Source organism: Saccopteryx bilineata, chromosome 1 (assembly GCF_036850765.1).
Source record: "Saccopteryx bilineata isolate mSacBil1 chromosome 1, mSacBil1_pri_phased_curated, whole genome shotgun sequence".
NCBI classification, from domain to species: Eukaryota; Metazoa; Chordata; class Mammalia; order Chiroptera; family Emballonuridae; genus Saccopteryx; species Saccopteryx bilineata.
In genome coordinates, this window is record NC_089490.1 from 93,329,735 (window position 1) to 93,350,506 (window position 20,772).

At 50.5% G+C, this 20,772-nt stretch overlaps 2 protein-coding genes across 2 annotated transcripts in view; one reads left to right on the plus strand and one right to left on the minus strand.

Moving 5' to 3' along the window:
- SYN3 (synapsin III) overlaps positions 1-20,772 on the plus strand; it is a 443,069-nt gene that overhangs the window by 124,476 nt on the left and 297,821 nt on the right. Inside the window, exons 5-6 of the mRNA XM_066259929.1 lie at positions 10,437-10,593; positions 12,073-12,162. Of these exons, the coding sequence (XP_066116026.1) occupies positions 10,437-10,593; positions 12,073-12,162 (247 nt within the window). The remainder of the gene's footprint in view (positions 1-10,436; positions 10,594-12,072; positions 12,163-20,772) is intronic.
- TIMP3 (TIMP metallopeptidase inhibitor 3) overlaps positions 15,725-20,772 on the minus strand; it is a 56,610-nt gene continuing 51,562 nt past the window's right edge. Inside the window, exons 3-5 of the mRNA XM_066259964.1 lie at positions 19,887-19,998; positions 19,115-19,236; positions 15,725-18,020 (exon numbers count right to left, since the gene is read on the minus strand). Of these exons, the coding sequence (XP_066116061.1) occupies positions 17,823-18,020; positions 19,115-19,236; positions 19,887-19,998 (432 nt within the window). The 3' untranslated portion in view covers positions 15,725-17,822. The remainder of the gene's footprint in view (positions 18,021-19,114; positions 19,237-19,886; positions 19,999-20,772) is intronic.

Consider the following 20,772-nt stretch of genomic DNA (forward strand, 5'->3'; position numbering starts at 1 on the left):
GACCCGTCTCTCATCAGCTGCCTTATCTCCCTGATGAATAATGTTTCCCTTCCCGAGCAGGCCGCCTGGCAGGAGGCCCGCCCGGCTTGGAGCAGGCCGCTGACAGCACTTGGAGGCCAGGCAGCTGTTGGGGAGAGTGGGCACTTCCCCCGCCCACCCCCAGTCCTCACGTGGGCTGAGGGCGCCCTTCCTGCCTCACGGAGACATGCCTCTGAGGCCCTGGTGAGCAGCAGCTCACAAACTCAGCCATTCCAACCATTCCAAGCGCCTCTCAGCACCCCCTGGGGCAGCCGCGGTATGGGTCCTGTCCCTCCGGTGGAGACTGTCTTTGGGAAATGTGATTTGTGCCGAGTGATAGACACCTTTATACTTTGTAGTTCTGTGACCTTGAGAGTGTGTTTAATCAGTTTTCCTCATCTGCTGAATGGGCTGATCGTACTGTTATGTAGCTCTCTGCTCACTCCCCCCCGTGTCAGCCAGTGCACCTGTCCCCCAGCGCTGTGACGCTATGGTGTAGTGTAGGCTATACCTCCAGCCTTCTCCAGCACTGTGGGTGGGCGGTAGCTGCATCCCGGGCACACCGGAGAGGCTAGCTCACTGAGACCTCTCCCTGTCCCGTTAGTAACTGATTGATGTCAGGGACCCAAAAGCCCTGACGGTGGATAACTCGGTGGGACTGTTTATGCCCCAAAGCCCTGTGGATGCGGCCCAGGTTGAACCTCCTCGTGACTGCACCGCCCCCGCCCAGCCTGCTTCCCTCACCCTCTCACACTTGACCTCAAGGGCATGCCTCCCTCCGCGGATCACAGGCTTAGGGACCTGCGTGGGGCTGTGCTTGTCTGGGACCCAGCCTGCGACAAGTGCCTACTTCACCGAGGCTGTGTGATGACTGGATGAGATAAGGCTTGAAACGCCCCTGGAAGGGGTCTGGCCCTGCCAGTCGTCGGTGATTATGATTCTTATGAGCCACGGCTAGGTGACAGAAAGCCACAGGGGAACTTGGACAGATGTGACAGAGAGGTGGGTGTTGAAAGGCTTGGTTCCATGTCTGGAATTGAAGGCAGTCACCCTAGAGAAGGCCCTTGGGGGTGTCTTAGTCCAACTTTTTTTTTCCCAATGAGGAAACTGAGGCCCAGGGGGAGAAGTAAGTACTCTCAGAGACCCACAGCAAGTCGAGGGCAGAGCTGGGAAAACTCGTCATGTTTTTCTCTACTTGCGTGTTATTTAGCATCTTCAGGTCCTTTTCCCCTGCTCATTGTTGACGTGTTAGTGATTTTAGAGGGGCCAGGATGCTGAGAAGTGAACCAGGGCACACTCCATTTCCACGTACATCTCCTGAGAGCCTAGTATGCGCTGGCCTCCCGCCAGACCCCAGGGAACGACTCACACACGTAGATCCCAACGCCTGGTGGTTACAGAGAACTCTACTTTCAAAGCGTATGTGTGTGTTGGCTAACTTTACCCCAGGAGATAAACGATGCCAGCCCATTCTCCAGGGAACGTTTTATTAAGAGTGAGACTTGATAGCCCAGTAAGAGCAGGCAGGTAGGCAAGAGCATCCTGGACTGGCCTTGTTTTCATATTTAACACATAGCGATAGTCTTAGTTTCCATAGTGCTCTCCCTGAATGGTCCTTTGCTGTCCTTTTCTCAGCATGGACAGAGTTACACATGTGAGACAGATCATGGATTCTGGGAGACAGCTGTCAACCCCTGTGGCTGGAGCGTAGGCTGTATCATGGATGATGGCCATAGTGGAACTCTGAAGTAGACCCAGACCATACCAGACGCAGGACTCCATGTAGCATGCTGAAGCATCTGGGCTTTGATCGGCAAACAGTGCCGCTTCCAACACCCTTTGCTCAGGAGAGGGACAGAGATCTTGCTGGACAATATGCAGAGGGAAGACCCTTGCCCCAGGTGGAGACAAACTCAGACAGGTGGAGAGTTAAGTAGGAGACCGCCACCTGCAAGCTGTCCGGAGATGTGGCGTGGGTGGTTTCCATGTGAGTGAGATGCACTGAGGGTTAGGGAGAAACCCCGAGGGTGTGGGATTGGAGTCGGGGGAGTATCTGAGGGGCCGCGTCCTAAGTTTGGGGTGTGGTGTAGACAGAGCGCAGTGTGAATGGATGGAGACGAGTGTGGAGGCAGCAGGGCCAGTGGACCTGGGCAGAGGGTTTCTCTGACTGCGGAGGGGCTCGAGCTAAGAGGAGCCCTAGGCCACTTTCTGGGAGCACTCAACACCGCAGGAAGAAGTATGAACTCCCACCTGTCAGGGATCGGCAGAGGCTTCCAGGGGTTTGAACAGCACAGTGGCATGGGGAGAGCAGGAGCCCCGGATTAGTCCAGGCATGGGTGCAGAATAGGTGGAGGGAGAGTGGCCGTCCCAAGGAGGAGACCAGGCACTCTCTGCTTTCTGGCCGCAGGCCCCCTCCCAACATGTTTGGCTTGACCACATAATATGGCCCTATAATTTTTCAGAAATATTTCTATTGAGATGTAATTGACATATCACATTACATTTGTTTCAGATGTATAACATAATGACTCAATATCTATATATACTAGGGTTCCTCAGGTTATGACAATCTTGACATACCATGTTTCGAGTTTACAACGCTCACTTTCATAAAAACTTACAGAAATTGAGATGTGAGTATTTCGGCTTATGCCATTAAGTGTCATGTTTTGGGGTTTTTTTACACTCATTTTTTCAGTTTGTACAGTACAGTATATCTATGTCCTTTTCCTCCTTCTGTGGCTTAGCTGTGTTTTCATGTTCTAGATGATGATTTTACAGCTGTGTTAGGATAGGTGAGTGACTCCGGCCAGGGTGCATTAGTTCTGGGTGGACAGCACTAGTTCTGTGGCTGTCCTGCACATGGCCTTGAAGCACTGCTCTCACGCGGATGTCCTCTGTCCTGTGTTTAATTTCTCTGTGCCTTAATTTCTTGACAGCAAGGCCACTGATAAACACTCCTCCTCGTAGGGTCATTGTGAGGATTAAAGATAGCACAATTAAAAGCCTAAATATGTCACCTTGGGAAGTGCTCTATAAGTGTGAATCATTTTCACTATTGCCTCTGAGGACAGGGTGGGAAGCTGACTGAATGGAAATGGCTCTACAGGGCAGAGAGCCAACACTGAGCCCTGGAGGGGAGCCATAGGAAGGGGGGGCCGGAGGAAGCAGCTGGGAGCCAGAGGGAGAGGGCATCTTGGAGGCAGGGAAGAGAGGTTTGGGCAGGGAGGGAGAGGAGCTCACAGCAGGTGTTCTATACCAGCAAGAATTTGCCCTCCAGAGGACTCTTGGCAGTGTCTTGAGACATTTCTGTTGTCACAAATGGGCATGGGGGTGCTATTTGGTCCAGGGATGCTCCTAATGTCCTACAATGCATGGGACAGCTTCCCCAGCCCCTGCCCCTACCAACAAAGAATTATTCAGCTCCAGAATGTTGATAATGCAGAGACTGGAAAACCTTTCTCTTCTAGAGCCACCAGGCTTCTGGGTTTGATTCATGGTTCTACCACCAACAGGTGCATGAGTTTAGCATGTTCCGTAAGCACTTTGTGCCTGTTTCATTATCTGGAAAATGGGGATGATAACAGCAGCTTCCTAGGACTGTTGCCAGGTTTAAATGAGTAAAGATATGCAGAAGGCTTAGCAGTGAGGCTCATGGTACATTAGCTATTACTAGAGACCGGGGCAGTGATGACATGGCTGAAGCCGTTTGAACCTGGGGGTTGGCATTTAGGAGCAGTTTCATTAGGGTTGAAGGGGACTGGCAGCCAGAGGCAGAGGACCGTGGAGATGGGTGCGTGGGAGCCAGGGCCAGTGGGCGCAGGCTGCCCCGGCCCAGAGGTGGAGAGATGGAGGGAAGAGGAGCAGTGGCAGGGCAGGGCCGCCAGGCCGAGTGCGGGGACTTGCTTCACATTCATCTGTGCGTTGATGCTAATCACAAGTTCCGACTGATGCCCAAACACTGATAACAGAAATGGAAAATTTGAAAAGATCAACCACCACCTTAAAAATTTTGCAATTTAACATCATTCCTTCCAGGGCCATCATTTTTACAGAGTTTTAGTCATCACACAGATTCTCTTTTTTATTGTTTTATGCCACGTGAAATTGTCCTGTACGCATTTTCCGTGATGTGACATCATTGAACATGTATCTCTTTCTTTTCCAAAATGAAGATAACCTCATTGTTTTTTTTTCTGGTTGTAAGACCGCTCTGTTCTCTTTTCACTTTTCTTTTCTTTCTTTTCCTTTCCTTCTCTCTCTCTCTCTCTCTCTCTCTCTCTCTCTCTCTCTCTCTCTCAAATGCAGATAGTACCACAAAGTCTAAAGAAGAATGTAATAACCCCATTTCCTATCCCACCCTTCAGAGATAACCAGGTCAGCATTTTGGTGAACATTCTGCCAGACAAATGTTTATGTGTTATCAGGGTGTTGACTTGTTAAGTTTTTAAATATTTTTACGTAAACATGCATGGTTTCCTTGTGGTGGGGGTTGAGTTTGTTGCTTTGGGAAGTGGGGAGGGAGCTGGGGAAGGATACGCACACGACAAAGGGAGCCAGGAAGTCCCGAAGTCCAGCAGGAAGAGGAAGCACTGGGGGTGTGCGGTGCACTGGTTTCCTGACGCTGCTGAACGGCGTGCCACTGGCTGGGTGACGTGAACACAGACATTCATCATTTTCTCACGGTCCTGGAGCTGAGCAGTCCGAGACCACAGTGCTGGCAGGGCCGTGGTTCCTAAAGGACCTAGGAAGGATCCTTTCTCGCCTCTTCCTGCTCCTCATGGCTGCCAGCGATCCTTGGTGTTCCTTGGCATGTAGATACACCCCTGTGATCCTTAACTCTTTTGTCACATGGTGTCCCCTTCCTCCCTCTGTGTCTGTGTCCGAATGCCCCACTTCTTATGAACACACCAGTCATTGGGCTACGTAGGGTCCACTCTACTCCAGGATGACCTCATCTCAACTTGATTAAATCTGCAAAGACCAAAAGTCGCACTCACGGGTAATAGGGCTGAGGACTTCACCGTTACCTTTCATGGGTACACACTTGGGTACACACTTGAACGCATAGCATGTGGGATCCCCAGGGTGATGGAGGAGAGGGGTGGAGCAGCAAGGGTACCATCTCTGGAATGAAAGCGAAGGGAGAGACCAGGATACACAGACTGAGATCCTGAGCCTGAGAAGGGGGACGAGGAAGCCTACTTCCTCCAGCAACTGGTGTCTGCGTTTCATGAACCTCCTAGGACTTGACAAGGAGGGCCCGGAGATTCATCAGAGAGCCCGGCTGTGCATACACCTTGCCGTCCTCAGGCCGTGCAGCTGCCTGGGGGCCCCCAGGCCTCGCCAGAGCATCCTGTGGTCCTCTCGCTGCCCGGTTCTTGGTGGGCTGCCACTTGGTTTCTTTTCAGCCCGGGCTAATTCCTTGCAGTCCTCAGGCTGATGGGAAGTGTCGCTGACCCCGAGTCCTTCTGCACGGCCCTTGCAAGCCCCTCCACCTGCAGCGTGCGCCTCTCCTGTGCTCTCCGGCCGCGGCACGTGGTCCGTCAGCCACCGGGAGCAGAAACCGTCTTGATGTCTTCATCTCCCCTTTTGCTCAGGATGCCTGTTTCTGCTGGTTTACTCAGTTCTCTTGGTCTGTTCCAGGATGCCTGTTTCTGCTGGTTTACTCAGTTCTCTTGGTCTGTTCCAGGATGCGTGTTTCTGCTGGTTTACTCAGTTCTCTTGGTCTGTTCCAGGATGCCTGTTTCTGCTGGTTTACTCAGTTCTCTTGGTCTGTTCCAGGATGCCTGTTTCTGCTGGTTTACTCAGTTCTCTTGGTCTGTTCCTGGATGCGTACAGAGTTGAATTTTCAGAGGTGGAGGGGGATGGAGGAGGGTTGGGAAATGTGTAGTCAGTTACGAGGAAACCTGACGTCTTTCTGCTGATAGATGCAGATGTCGACAGTCTGGAGCCTCCCCAGGCAGAGCTGGGCTTGGGTATGGGTGTGGTATAGGTCAGCATGAGACCCAAAGCAGCAGCATTGTCACCCTTTGCCAACTTGGCCCTTGAGCAACAAGGGACAGTTACAGAGCAGCAAACGGCCGAGAATAGGAGGCTTATTGACTTAGGTCCCAGGCAGAGTCTACCGGAGGCCTTTTCTTACCATCACAAGCTTATGCATATTGTAGGGAAGGATTCTACTTCCCCGGTGGTTAAATGTCACTCAGCCCTTGGCCCCTGCCTCCTCACGCTGCCTCAAGCTCCCAGTAACCACCCAGCAACACATCACCTGCCTCATCTCCACCGTTTAATTATAGGTTGTCTCTGATTTCCTCTCCAGCGCTGACAGCCACTTCTGGGAATGACCTGGGGGTGGGGGCAGAAACCCAAATAGTAGAGCTCACAGGACGTCTAAAGCCGAAATAACAAGAAAAGCCAGGTGCAGCCTGTAGCCAGGATGTGCCAGCTTGTGTGGGATTGAGGGAGGTCTTCTTGCCCGGACCTGAAAGACCCAGGGCTTGGGCCCAGTGGGACTTTGGAGACTCAAGGGTGGGAAGGGGTTTGTGAGCACTGTTGGGAGTTTTTTACCCAACCTCCTCTCTTGCTGCTGCTTTGCCCTAGGTTTATTTACACCAGCATGGCCACAAACAAGATACACCCGCTACAATGTTACTAGGAGATAGGAATTTTTCAGCTCTGGTTTGTTATTGACGGAAATGTCATAGGGCACAGGACAGTAATTATTTACTCCTGGAGCAGAGTGGAGGAACCCCTGTGAGACACCAAAGTTCGCCGCCATTGTCTTCTGAGAGGGACACCGCCCTGCCAGGAGGAGGGGGTGTCTCACAGTTGGAACCAGGCCCCAGAGGACACTCTGCACATCGAGGCAGAGCGAGAAATCAAAAGGGAAGGACTGAGAGGTTTGACTCAGAGGGAATGGGGAATGTGTTTCCATATATATATTTTTAAGATGCACAGCCATAAAAAAAAAAACAAAAGTAAGCATACAACTAGTAAATATGTTGCCCACATGACAAATGAGGGCAGCATAACACAGAGCTCATGTTGATGGAGAAACAGGCCCCATTTTTTAGAATGGGGAAAGATATGAGCAGCCTTCTTTGGAAAAGAAAATGCAAATGGTTAATGAAAGGACTCTAGCTCCCCCAAATCAGAGAAATGCAAACTAAGGCAGCAGTGGGATGCAGGCTGTCTTGAGGGGAAAGTTGCTTATTGTTGGTCAAATAAGTTTGTAAATATGATATATATGTTTGCTCGCTTATAGTTTGAATTGGGTGTGGGGAACAGGCTGTAAGCCTGTAAGCCGGCAGGGTGGCTATAGCCTAAGGCTTAGTTTTAAGACTAAGCCTTTCCCACCCTTTTAATACTAAGATCTTCTCAACACTATGCTTTTCCCTATACCCTTGACTGTTGGATGATGTGGGGTGGTGCACTCTCATGAGGAATCCCATTATACCTCAGATAAGTGACTTTGTATCAGAGACTTCCTTGTTTGTATATTGGATTAAAAGTTTTGATTTCTACACTATAAAATGGGGCAGAGGAGCCCATGCTGGAGGAGAGCAGAGTAAGGCCACATGGAGGAGAGGAGAAGCAGCCAAGATGGCTGAGTGCTGAAGGAGAAGCCAGTTTGTGCAGAGTTTGTGCAGAGAGAAGGAGATGGGGAACTGAGGAGAATAAGGCTGGTGAGCTAGAAACCTTTGATTCTAGGAAACTCAGATAAGTCAGTAGCTTTGGGAGCCCTGAATGGAAAGGGAAGTGTTTTCCCACCTTGTGTATTTCTTGCCCGCTGGGTGCAAGCTAGGATTAAAGGTAAAGGCCTACCAGTTCTTGGCTTCGTTGTTTCATTACTGTCTGTCCAAATCAAATTCGAACCTGCATGGGCCAGGCAGCTGTGATGGTGGCCGTGGCTACTGACTTTACACTTATCAAATTGAAAAATGTATTTTTAGAGAACAGGTGCTGGCAGGGCTCTGGTGAGATGGACTCTCATTTTTGATGAGAGGTGCTCTTCTGAGTACCTTAAAAAAAGTTTACATCATTTAACCCAGTAATCCCACTTCTTAAATCTATCTTAAGGATATCATTTAAAATGAAGGCATTGATTTGTGCAAAGGTGTACATATGGGACATATTTGAAAATAGCCTACCTGATGATTCTAGATGATTGGTTGACTTTTTCTTTTTAGCGAGAGAGAGAGAGACAGAGAGAACAGAGACAAGAGGCATCAGTTCTTTGTTGTGGCACCTTAGTTGTTCATTGATTGCTTTCTCATATGTACCTTAAGGGGGAGGGGGTAGGGGGGAGGCCATTACAGCAGAGCCAGTGACTCTTTGCTCAAGGCAGAAACCTTGGATTCAAGCCAGCGACCTTGGGCTTCAAGCCAGCAATATTGAGGTCATGTCTATGATCCCAGGCTCAAGCCAGTGACCTTGGTCTCAAGCCAGCGACCTTAGGCTTCAAGCCATCAGCCTTTTGGCTCAAGCCAGACAACCATGGGCTCATGTCTATGATCCCACGCTCAAGCCAGTGACCCTGCACTCAAGCTGGTGAGCCCGTGCTCAAGCCGGATGAACCTGTGCTCAAGCTGGTGACCTTGGGGCTTCAAATCTGAGTCCACAGCATCCCAGGCTGATGCTGTATCCACTGAGCCACCGTCTGGTCAGGTGATCATGATTGTTTGACTTGATTATGACATATTTAGTCAGTGGACTATCAGGTAGCCATTAGAAATGATAGTTGTGAAGATATTTTGAGAGCAAGGGAAGTGCTCACATTATAAAATTATGTGGAAAATGGCAAACTAATAATAGAAAGCTTGAAATCCATTGTGAGTATGAATGTATACCATACATTAAAATACAGAATTGGATTGTGACAGACATATAAGGAAATACATAGACTGTTTACTAGGGATTTTCTCTGAGTTGAGAATATAGGTAATTTTGTTTACTTCTTTTTGCTATCCAGGTTTTTTTTTTTCCCTCTTTTGCCAAATGAGCATGTAATACTATTAAAATTAGATAAAGGCAGAACATGGTTATATTTTAAGTCAGGGCTCCCTATTGTCATCGACTCCTGTTGGAGACACCCCCGCCCCCTCCGTCTCTCCCTCTGACCTCCTGCTGTCAGAGCCAGCTGAGAGCCCAGGCTGCCACCGTCGCCCCCCCCCCCCCCCCCCCCCCCCCCCCCGTGCTCTTGCCAGGTGACCCGGTGCACACCACTGCCTTGCTGCAGGCCTCAGTGTCTCAGTGAAACACACTGGTTCACTGGTTCAGTTCTGAGGATGCAGCAAGGAGACAAGCACGATAATACCCTGCTTCACACCTACCCCTGATTCTAACCACACAGGGACATACATGATTGACATTTCCGTGAGCACAGTGTCAGCCATACCCGCGACGTTGCAGTCCACGTGGCCACCTGGGGACAAGTTACAACTTAGTCGGGGAGACCCTGGTCATTTCCTTTGGGGATGAAGAGGTACTGTTCATGCCCATCATTCATTCCTTCAACACGTACTGATTACGCCCCCGTGTCTGTGGTCTGGGCCCTGGGATGCCCAGCGAGGCCGGGCTCACTGTTGGAGGAGTGTCTGCCCTTCAAGCACATTCTTTCCTCTGTCTTCAGGGAAGGCAAATCCTCTCCCTGCGAGAGTTATTTTAATTTACCTTTGAATTATGTTAAAGAGACACAGTGTGTTTAACACTAAGAGTCTGACACTGGATGAGCTAAGCGGGTCTTACCCCTGTGGGTTTGACCGCCTGCCACGTGGCTGATTTCCTCTGGCGCTGAAGTGACGATCTAGAAACACAGGGATCCTGGGCAGCGGGAGTGGAACAATGTGTCGGTCCACCTGGAGCTGTCCCCTGGAGGGAAAGTGGTCGGACTTGCGACCAGATGGCCTGAGCTCCAGCGTGGCTGCCCTGCTTCCTGACTTTGTCGCTTGGGGAAGTTCACACCTTCTGTGAGCCGCAGAGTTCCCGTCTATAACATGGGGGTGTGGCCCCGACCTTACTCAGGGCGCTGTGAGCACCATTCAGGACTGTATCTGTCTCCAAAGGGACCGAGGCATGTGCTCGACCATCACAGTAGTACTCTTGCAGTTTCCTTGAAAGGGACAAGACACACTGGAGCACACAAGAGGAGTGCCGTGTGCAATGGTGGTTGAGGACCAGGGCCACGAGGCCACACGGCCCTGGCCCTGCCACTTACAAAGAAAACATCCTGAAAAAGAAACAGAAGTGAGAGTTGTTTTCTGTCATCTTACTTTGTGCTTGCAACCAACCCTCATCACAGTCCCCTACCCAATCCCTGTTCTCAACTGCGGGCTCCCTGCAGGCTGTGGTCCGATGCCCCCGTGTTCCCTCAGTGCACAGCGCGGTAATGCTGCTGTCGGCCCCTCTCTTGGCAGATCCTTCAAGCCGGACTTCATCCTGGTCCGCCAGCACGCCTACAGCATGGCCCTGGGCGAAGACTACCGCAGCCTGGTCATCGGCCTCCAGTACGGTGGGCTGCCTGCCGTCAACTCCCTCTACTCCATCTACAACTTCTGCAGCAAGCCCTGGGTGGTAGGTGACAGGCCAGGCTGGCCCAGAGTGAGGGCAGGGGCAGTGGGAGGACTTCCCAGCTCTGAAATGGGCCCGTTCCTAAACAGGGAGACCTCAGAAATGAAGAGTCTTTTTTAAACAAGTTGGATCCCAGTCTCCTTCTTGTAATTATTGCCTAGCGAGTATTATATAACAACATATTATGATACAGCGGTGTCTTGTAATAATATTAGTAGTAAGAGGCAGTACTGTACTGTTCTTACTAATGTTCCATCATACTGTGTTAATAGTAGGCACTGTTTGTTGAGCTCTTAGTATCAGAAAAGTGTGCTCTCTGGTACTCGGTCTATCATTATCATGTGAAGTGGGCTCATGACTCCGTTTTACAGGAAAAGAAACTCGGCTTCAGAGCTGTGGTGGAGCTCACCAAAGACGTGTAGCTGGTGAGGGCGAATCTGGAACTTGAAGCCCTCTTTCCAACCCCCAAAACTCCATTTCCCCCACTGTTTATTTATTGGTTTCATTCATTCACTCGATCTATTCAAGTCTCCATTTAAATCAGTGGTAGTCAACCTGGTCCCTACCGCCCACTAGTGGGCGTTCCAGCTTTCATGGTGGGCGGTAGAGGAGCAACCAAAGTATAAATAAAAAGATAGATTTAACTATAGTAAATTGTTTTATAAAGATTTATTCTGCCAAACAGCGAAAATCCGACATACAGTACTTGGTAAGTAATTATTATTATATGCTTTAACTTGCTGTAACTCTGCTTTATAAATTTTATAAAGTAAAGTTACTTCCCTACTTTACAAATCACCATTACTGTGGAACTGGTGGGCAGTTAGAAAATTTTACTACTAACAGAGATACAAAAGTGGGCGGTAGGTATAAAAAGGTTGACTACCCCTGATTTAAATGTTACCTGTAAGAGAGGCTTTTCCTAAGACACCACTCCTCCACGCCCCAAATACTCTTACATCCCTGTCACACACTGCGTGTTTAATCCGTACAGCAGTCCTGTGAGGTTGGGTCTCTTGCCTCGGTTTACAAAGGAGCAAACTGAAGCTCAGGCACCCTAAGTGACTTTCCTGGGTTACAGATAGGAAGTGGTGGAGCAAGAATTTGAACCTAGAGTCTATGCCGTAAACTACTACACATGTGCCTCTCCAGAGAGAAGGGCATGGCAGGCAGGGGACGTGGCATGCATGTCGGCAGGCTGTGCTTGTGTGAAATGCTGAGGGTGTAGGAAAGGCTCATTAAAAGCCATTAAGCTGAATGAACTCAGCGGGCCTGGCAGGACTGCAGGGTTGATGCATCCAGATGATGGAGAGGATGGCTGGCCAGCCGAGGATTCCGGCCTTTCCTCCATAGGCAGAGACCAGCTCAGAACAGGCACATAGATGCCCCAGGCCTGGGGGTGGGGGGCGGGTGGCGGGTGGGAGGTTCCACTAGACTAGGTAGTCAGTGCTCACCAATGTTCTCTCTACCCTTCTGACCTAGTTTTCTCAGCTCATTAAGATCTTCCATTCCCTGGGCCCTGAGAAGTTCCCGCTTGTGGAGCAAACGTTTTTCCCCAACCATAAGCCAATGGTGAGTACCCCTTTTTCACTCTGCTTATGTGTGTGATCTGGAACAAACACAGATGTCCATGCCCTCAGTCCACTTGAGTGGAGGAGGTGGACGCAGGGGCTGCTCTCTGACCACCGGGGCTCCGAGGAAGAGCTGTGACTTCTCGTGGGAGTGCCTGGATTTCCTAAGGAAAGTGTCATTGCTCCAGGTGACATTTTTGACAGTAAGACAAATTACTAAGGTAGACAGAATTCCTTGGGACATCGCGAATGTTCGGCAAACAAGGGGACAACTTGAACTAGCATGCCGGAGCCAAAGGTTGCTGATACGAGTAAAAGATGTGTGAAAGGTAGGATGTCACTGCATTTGAGCTTGTGCTGGACTTGGTTTCCACCCTTATTTTAATAAACGCAGTAAGATTTGATTTGCATTGATTGTCGAAGGGTAGTTCCCTGCTGTGTCCTCTTTAAATTCCAACTTTTGAATATATCTGTGGTTGTCTCTGGGAAGTGGTTGGAGCTTAACTTGGAGTATGTGGCTAACTGCCATTAGGCATGTAGCTGGGTGGCAGAGGTTACCGTCTTTTTGAATGGGGTGGAGTACTACTGTCCAGCCTACAACTAGAAGTTGGGTGGAAGAGTCCTGGGCAGCTGGAAACAGCCCGTGACATGCCTGCTAACATGGTTGGTGGTCTTCTAAAACTGGTCAAAGGAATACAGGGCTGCAGCCCTGCACTTGTCTTGAGAAGAACAGGAGTCTCAGGGAACAGGATGGCTAATAGAGTATCTGGTCGTACCAGCTGGGGATGGTGGCCTGTCTGTAGAATTCCAAGCTCAGGCTGCTGAGCTGGACGGTCCTGTTTGGAGACACTGATGGGTAGGACTGCAGACCCAAGGTGGGAGCAGTCTAACCAGAAGGAGATTTTCTGTTGATCATCTTTCACTTATATAATATATGATGCAGTGAGAGTCACAAAATCCCGGATGTGCTGGGGGGAATGAGAAGGGCATGTGGAGCCCGGCATAGAAAGCAGCGCTTGAGCACAGGGGAGAAGATCGAGTTTATCATCAAACCACCTGAGCTTGCTTGAATCCTGGTTCTGCCTACCTACTAGATCTTGGGCAATGAATTAACCTCTATGACCCTCAGCTTCTGACACTAAAAACCATGGATGGTAGTGGAACAACCTCATTGGGCTGTTGAGATGTAATGAAATCATGTGTACAGAGCCCGTGCCTGGCGTGTGATGGGTGCTCACAGTAGACTAGCTTTACAGTAAAGGGCAAAGCTACACCCTGGAACCTTGCCAACAATGGGATGAAAGTTGGGTGAAGGCTCTAGAGCCAACCTAGCCCATTGAGGGTGACAGGCCAGCTCTAAGCACTGGGAGGGCTTTGCCATCTGTAGTGAGGCCTCAAGAGTGCCTAGCATTCCCCACGGGGCTGACCCACACTCAGAATTTCAGGCAGGCATTTGGCATTGAGGACCGCTCTTTGCAGCCTTCCCCTCCCCACGTCCGCTCGGTTGAGATTCTTAGGAAGGAAGCAGGGAAGGCCAAGTCAGGGCTGCAGTCTGGGAGTACCTGCACCACAAATAGGTAAAGATCCAGATCCCAAAGAATGATGGAGAACTCTGGCCACAGAATCAGGGAGCAAGGTCAAGGCTGGATGAGCAGCCAAGAGGAAATCTAAAATGCCTGTCCTGAAATTCTCCTGCCTGGGAAAGGACAGGGGTGGGTGGGTCCCAGCTGTGGAAGGGAGTGGAGGGCGGGGAGTGTGCCGCGGCCTGGCACCAGGGCAGGCAGTGCTGACCAGCTTCCAAGGCCCTCTGCCACCTATAAACCCCCTGCCAATGGCGGTCAGGACACAAGGAGGCGAGAGACTGCAGGTGTGTGATAGAAATAAAACCACTTTACTGTTTAGAATCAAGGACACACTATAAAAAGTGATCATTATGCAACATTACAAGACAATATACATTCACGGAATATAAAATTCATAAATAACATGGAGGAAAACTGTAAACAGCACTACAGAATTTAGCAACAAATACATTCCTTCTAGACAGGATTTCCTCTGGCTGGTGTCTCTCCATCACTTCTGGGTCTCTGGACAGCAGACTGGCTAGGGGGGGAGGCGGGGGTGTGGGAGAATCCACCAAGCCCCTCCCCTCAGAGCATGAGCTGGTCTCTAAGCTCTTCCCCTCCTCAGCCCCACCCCCAACAAAAGCCATTTAGGAGGCTGTTGAAATTCTACCTCTCCTATCTGTCCCCGTTCTGTTTTTGCTTTTGCCATCAGACCTCCAAAGTGCTTTTCTTTTGTAAAACGATGTTAGTGTTATTTTTACTTTAGGCAGCTGGAAGCTGCCATTTTAGCGTAATCCATATTGGCCATTGTCAAGCACAAGATGGTGGGCTGGGGCAGGGGAAGGTATTGCCTCTCTCGGTGCCTCTGAGACAGAGCTGTTCCTATAAATGATTTATTTTCTGCCTTGTTCAAAAACCATGGTATAAAAAATGGTGCTCCTAGGCTGTGTAGCTTGACCATTATTTGGGTCTGAGGCGGGGTGAGGTTGAAGCACAGGAGTCTGCCAGGATTCTCTACCCTGCCAGATGGAGCACTGGCCCAAGAGGCAGAGCCTGGGTGCGGGGCTTCCTGGAGAGGGAGGCAGAAGAGATGGCCAGGGGATGCCAGGAGATCGTGGAATTATAGCTCTCAAGGCCCCGGGAATTTTAGGAGAAATGATGGCCTCCCAGTTGGATGGGGAAAGGAATGGAAGTGACCAGCAGGCTGCCCGGGGCCAGCCGATTCAGAGCAAGGATGCAGGTGCACTTGCTACGTTTCCCCTCCTGCCTGCCCCAGGAAGCACAGGGCGCTGCCAGAGAGGAGGCCGGCGGAGCCACAAGTGCTGGCTCCTGCTCCTCTCCCCCGTTCGCCAGTCCAGCCGCCTGCCCGACAGAAGTCTTCACCCTCCCTCCCACTGTAGAATTTGATTCAGGAAAATGCGGCATGTGGGTTTCATTTTCTTTTTCTTCTCTTAAACACAATGAACACATATTACTGCCTATACATGACACAAGATTTAGCAAAATAAAACATTCACAATATGATTGAAATACAGAAGTGCCTCCACTACATAAATGACTTTAAATTATACAGTAAGTGAACAGGAGAAATTACAAAGCTATAGCTTATGGAAAGCTCAACAACCGCCCTCTGACAACGCTGCTCTGCAAAGGACCCTGCGCGGCCCAGGGCCTGCTGTTCTCCCCGCCAGGGCCTGCTGTTCTCCCCGCCAGGGCCTGCTGTTCTCCCCGCCAGGGCCTGCTGTTCTCCCCGCCAGGGCCTGGCCGATGGGGCCTGTAGGTCCACCAACTTGTCTGCGGGAAAACTGTCAGGTGACTCATTCTCAGGCCTCACCCCAAGTCCCTGCTGTGTGAGTGGAGGTGACCCCTCCACCCAGGGACCAAGAATGGTCAGATGCCTCATGGAGGAGAGGCTGATGTTCAACTGGGAGAGGGCACTTGTGCAGGTTGGATTAGGGGTTCCACTTGATAAGACTTGGAGTTTCAACTATCTTTTAAAAAAAAAACACCAAGTCTGGGGCTTACCTCTTAAAAGCCACTGACCTCCTGACCTCAGTTCCTCTGCTCACACTGCCCCATTGGGACGGCAAAGCCTCCCGCTTCCCGCGTGCCAAATGTCATGCCACAAGGTGAAAGGTACAAGGTAATGAAACCAACCCCAAGGAAGCTGGGTGCCTGTACTGTCTTCCCGCTCCAGGGCTCTGCCAAACACCCTGCCTGGGCATTTGTGTGTGTGCAAGACATGACAATGTGGTGTCTGCTTTCTTTCTTTTTTTTTTTTTTCCTTCTCCTGTTTCAATTGGCAGCTCTGTTTCCTAAAGCGGAATGAACTGAAGATACAAATACTAATAGAGGATAAATACTCATAATCTGAAAAGAGAGAGTGATCACGTTAAATGCCACCATCCCACCATCCCCAGCTCCATAAGATACACATTATTGCCTGCTCTCGGCATCTTGTTTTCAGCACTAGGACTTGAAATCATTGTATTTAATTGGAGAATTTATATTATAGTTTTATTTAAAAAAAAACCAAAACACAACAAAGAAACCCTACAGCGATTGCAGAGTCAGGCTTCCCCAGTGACCACCAACTTAAACCTATGAGGTGAGGCCCTCAGGAAGTGGCATTCACCCACCAGCGAGCTGGAGAAAGAGAAGCAAGCTGTCCCCAAACCCGGGACAGGTGGCCAACTGGCCTTGGCATGACACATGACACTGCAGCTTCCCCTCCTGTGGCCAGGCCCCTGACCCACACTAACTCTCGCCTCCCGTCTGAGCCCACCGAGTAAGGCAGTTAAATGAAGGCCCCAAACATGAAGCAGGAGAAAAAGGACAGGGACAGAGGTCAGGGGGACCCCAGTTAGAGGAATACTGAGGGTGTTCAGAATCTCAAATTTTAATTAAAAAAAAAAAAAAAAGGTCAACTTGGAATGTCATGATTTTCTTCAAACAAGCAACAACAACAAAATAGAAGAGCTTATACTATTGGTGTATTTAACAGCATTGAATAGAATTCTGTGTCCTGTTAAAAAAAAATCAGACTATTTCCCCTTGTGGGTATATGCAAATGTGTGTACAAACATGCCCCCCTACGTGAGCGAAATGCTACTTTGGAAATAGCATTCTCTACCCAAGTCTACTTGGCTATATCTGTGGATAGTGGATAGTGTGTGTATTTCTCTGATTTACATAAGGGCAACCTCCTGGCCAAGTCTACCAAAGAGTTGTCCCGGGAGAAATCTTGGGGGAGGCGGGACGAGGAGAGACATCCTTCCCAGTCTTTCACCTGAGTTTTAGCAGGGCAGGCAAACTGCCTCCTGACCTCAGGCAGATGTTTAAATCTTCTCCCAATAAGAAAACTCTGATTCTGGCTTGGCTGCTTGCTCTGGACCCAGAAACATCTGGTCAACCTGAGCCTCGGCGGGCTAGGGGACTCGTGTGGGCGCTGCCTCATCTCAAACCCTCTCTTACGGTTTCCTCCTTCCCCCTCCCACTCTTCCGTGAGAGTGACACAGACAGACATAGCCTGGTTGGGACAGGCAGTGTAGCATTGCCTTGGTGCTCGGGATCTGCATACCTGGAGTCTACCTGTCTGCTACCCTTGACAGATCCTGAAACAGCTGGCCGTTCAGCGGCGTCCATGTCTGTGTCGCTTGTGTGCTGGGGTTGGGGAGAAGGGCAAAGGGGAGGGGTCTGGGAGATGATGAGCTGGGGAAGGAGAGAGGGGGCTGGGTATTAAAATGCCCAAAGAGGGTAGTTTTTTGATTTTTGTTTTCCTAAAAAAATAGAGATTATGTATGTTATCGTGAAGAGGAATGAACATTCCTCATTCTCTCTGGCATGGCACCAAAAATTCCCATGGTGAGAGGGGGGACTAGGTGATATCAAAACCAAAAATCAGGGGTAGGGTGGGGCCAGGAGGATGTTTCCAAATAAACTCTACGTGACGGCACAGACTTTTTCTTTCAGTGTTCCAAGTGCTAAATTTGCGAGAAAACAGGCACTAATTTCATTGTCATCATTTGGGAAGAGTTAGTGTCCAAGGGAAGCTGAGCGGAAAGGGAGGGAGGTGAGATGGGGCAGGGTCTGGCGCTCAGGGGTCGGTGGCATTGATGATGCTTTTGTCTGGGGGCGCCCATCCTCGGTACCAGCTGCAGTAGCCCCCCTTCTGCCGGATGCAGGCGTAGTGTTTGGACTGGTAGCCGGGGTAGCCAAAATTCGAGAGCATGTCGGTCCAGAGACACTCATTCTTGGAGCTCACGAAGCAAGGCAGGTAGTAGCAGGACTTGATCTGCAATCAGACAACAGCCCCCGTTTGGTAGACTCTGCTCTGGTGGACCAGGCCTGCTGCTTGCCTGAGTCTGGATGCAGAACCTGGGACCACTGCAGGGGGAGCCCAGCCTCCTCAGTCCCTCAGGGAACACGGTATCAATAATATGCGCTAATGCTTAGCACCTGCTGCACACCAGACTTGCTGCCAAGTGCGGCTATGTTCGTCTCTTTAGAACAGACATATCTCCCTTTTACAGATAAGGAAATAGAGGCTCAGAGAGGTTAAGTAACTGAACGGCACAGCCAGGTCACATACCCAGAAAGCGGTAGAATTAGACATATAGGAGAGCATTTCCCACTCAAATGTTAACAGACAAGGATGAAAGATCTCGGCGGTTGTAGGGAATTGAGGAATTAGATAAAAGCATATTCTTTAGCGTCCAGCTGCCCTAGGCTGGAAATCAGAATTTATGAGCTGCGTGACTTAGGGCCAGTTACTTAAGGTCTCTGAGCCTCTCTTTCCTCATCTGCAGAATGGGGATAATAGTAATAAAAACTGCACAGAGTTGTGAGAATGCAGTGTGACAACAGCCCAACCCCCTCCCACAGCAGCAGGGCCTTTTTCCTGTCCCTGGGCTTTGGTCAGGGAGCGAGGCCTTGCTGAAGAGTCCCCTTCTACAGTGTGTGGCATCAGCAGGCCTGAGCCAGCTCTACCCTCTGGGGTGTGGGCCACCAGTGCATCAGCTGCTCCAGTGAGCCCACTTGGGACTACTTGGCAGAACCCACCACCATAAGGACACTGTTCCTGCCACCAACTTGAGCCATGGGAGGGACCAGGGACACCGAAGGGCCCTTATGTCCCCTCAGCTGCCAAGTGGGCGGCATGGAGGCAGCAGATTCCAGCAGAAAGGCATTCTTCTCTTGCCTTCTTGGCTGCTCGGCCACGGGACAGCATTCCTCACCACCCCTGCTCAGACGTGCCCCGCTGCCCTGGCCCCACACTCACTCCCTTCCCAGCCCAAGGGCCCAGTGCCCAGGACAGCAGGAGCTGGTATTTCTGGGGCTGTGAGCCAGCACCCCTCTCCCGCCCCATGTGCCCATCCCCGGGCTTACCTTGCAGTTACAGCCCAGGTGATACCGATAGTTCAGCCCCTTGCGCTGGGAGATGGTGAGCTGGTCCCACCGCTCCACGAAGTTGCACAGTCCTATGTACACCTTCCCGTCATAGATACGGCCTAGAGGAGGGAAGACAACAAAGAGAGAGTGGTTTTCCGAGCCAGCCGAGGGAAAGAATTCACACCTGAGTGTCCTCCTTAGGCCACGTACTGTGCTGAGTGCATTTCAGTCCTGAGATTTTATTTCATCCTTTAGTTTTAGGTGAACTGTATTCCCATTTGCCAGATGGGGAAAATGAACTCAGGAAGCTTAAGGGATTTGCAGAAGGTCTCCGACCATAAAGCAGTGCAGCTGAGACTTCTAGAGACCAGCTCTTCACATCCCACATCGTTTCCTGTCCTACGCTGACCACTTAAAAGGGCGTGACTTTCAGAGACAGACCGAGCAGGCTGATGGGGAGGTGGAGAGGAACAGGCATTGGCGACCCCTTTTAATTTAGAGTAGCACTGAGAACCTGCAAAATGAGGTTTCCTCTCTGGGGTGCATGGTGGAGGTGAGACTAAAACCAGCCTCAGCATAGGAGCCTCAAGCTCCCAACGCTGGCTAAGCGAGAGGGACTCAACACTAGCCACTCCTTACGATTCACTGGGCACGTGTGGCAAAGGCCCTCGGGACACTACTGGGCAACCACTCCCTCCCCACCCTTCCGAAGGGAAGGAACAGTGACCCTCGGCCAAACCCTGGCCTGGATGCTGCAGTTGGCCGTTACCTGTCAGCAGGTACTGGTACTTGTTGACCTCCAGCTTGACGCCACAGAGACTTTCGGAGGCTTCCGTGTGGATGTACTGCACGTGGGGCATCTTGCTGAAGCCTCGGTACATCTGTGGGCAGAGGGAATGCCATGAGAGGAAGGCCAGGGCTCAGAAAGCATGCTGTCATTGGTCAGTGGGAATCTGATTCCCCTAAGTGGCCATCGTGTGGCCGGTCACCAACCTCCCCCCCCCCTCCCCCGGGGTCCTTCACTCCAGATGAGGCCACTTAATCCCTTCTTGTCTGAGTCATCAGTGTGTCCACCCAGAGAAACCTTCCCATCAGCCAGTCACACTTCCCTTTCCAACACCCCCACACGACTCCCCCAGAGACACACTCTTCTCAAATCCCAACACCTTTCCAGAAACCCAAAGATAACTTTGCTGTGAAAGGGTCCTGCCTGGCTCCCCAACCTCAGGACCGAAACTCCGAGAAGGCGACTAGCCGGCATTCTCATGACACCTCTGTGACATCTTCCAGTGTACCAAAGCATTCTCCTTTACGTTCCCCGCACTGGATCCTCTGAGGAGCCCTAGGAGGCAGGCATTACTGTGCCCATTTTACAGACGAGGACTCTGAGGGAAATTCTGTTTGGCTGGCGAAAGTTGAATTCAAACCCAAGGTCCTCCATGCTTTTATTCTTCTGACCAACAGATGAAAGCATGGGTTCTTTTAGCCCAGGTAAAGCAAATAAGCATGTACGAAACTTCTAGATTTTAAACTAAATACTTTATAATTATGAAGTTGCTGCTATTTGGGCATTTTTGTCTCCCACATAAGCTAATAGTACAGTTCTCGAGGGAGGCAATTTTATCCTCACCGCAGGAGACATTTGGCGATATCTG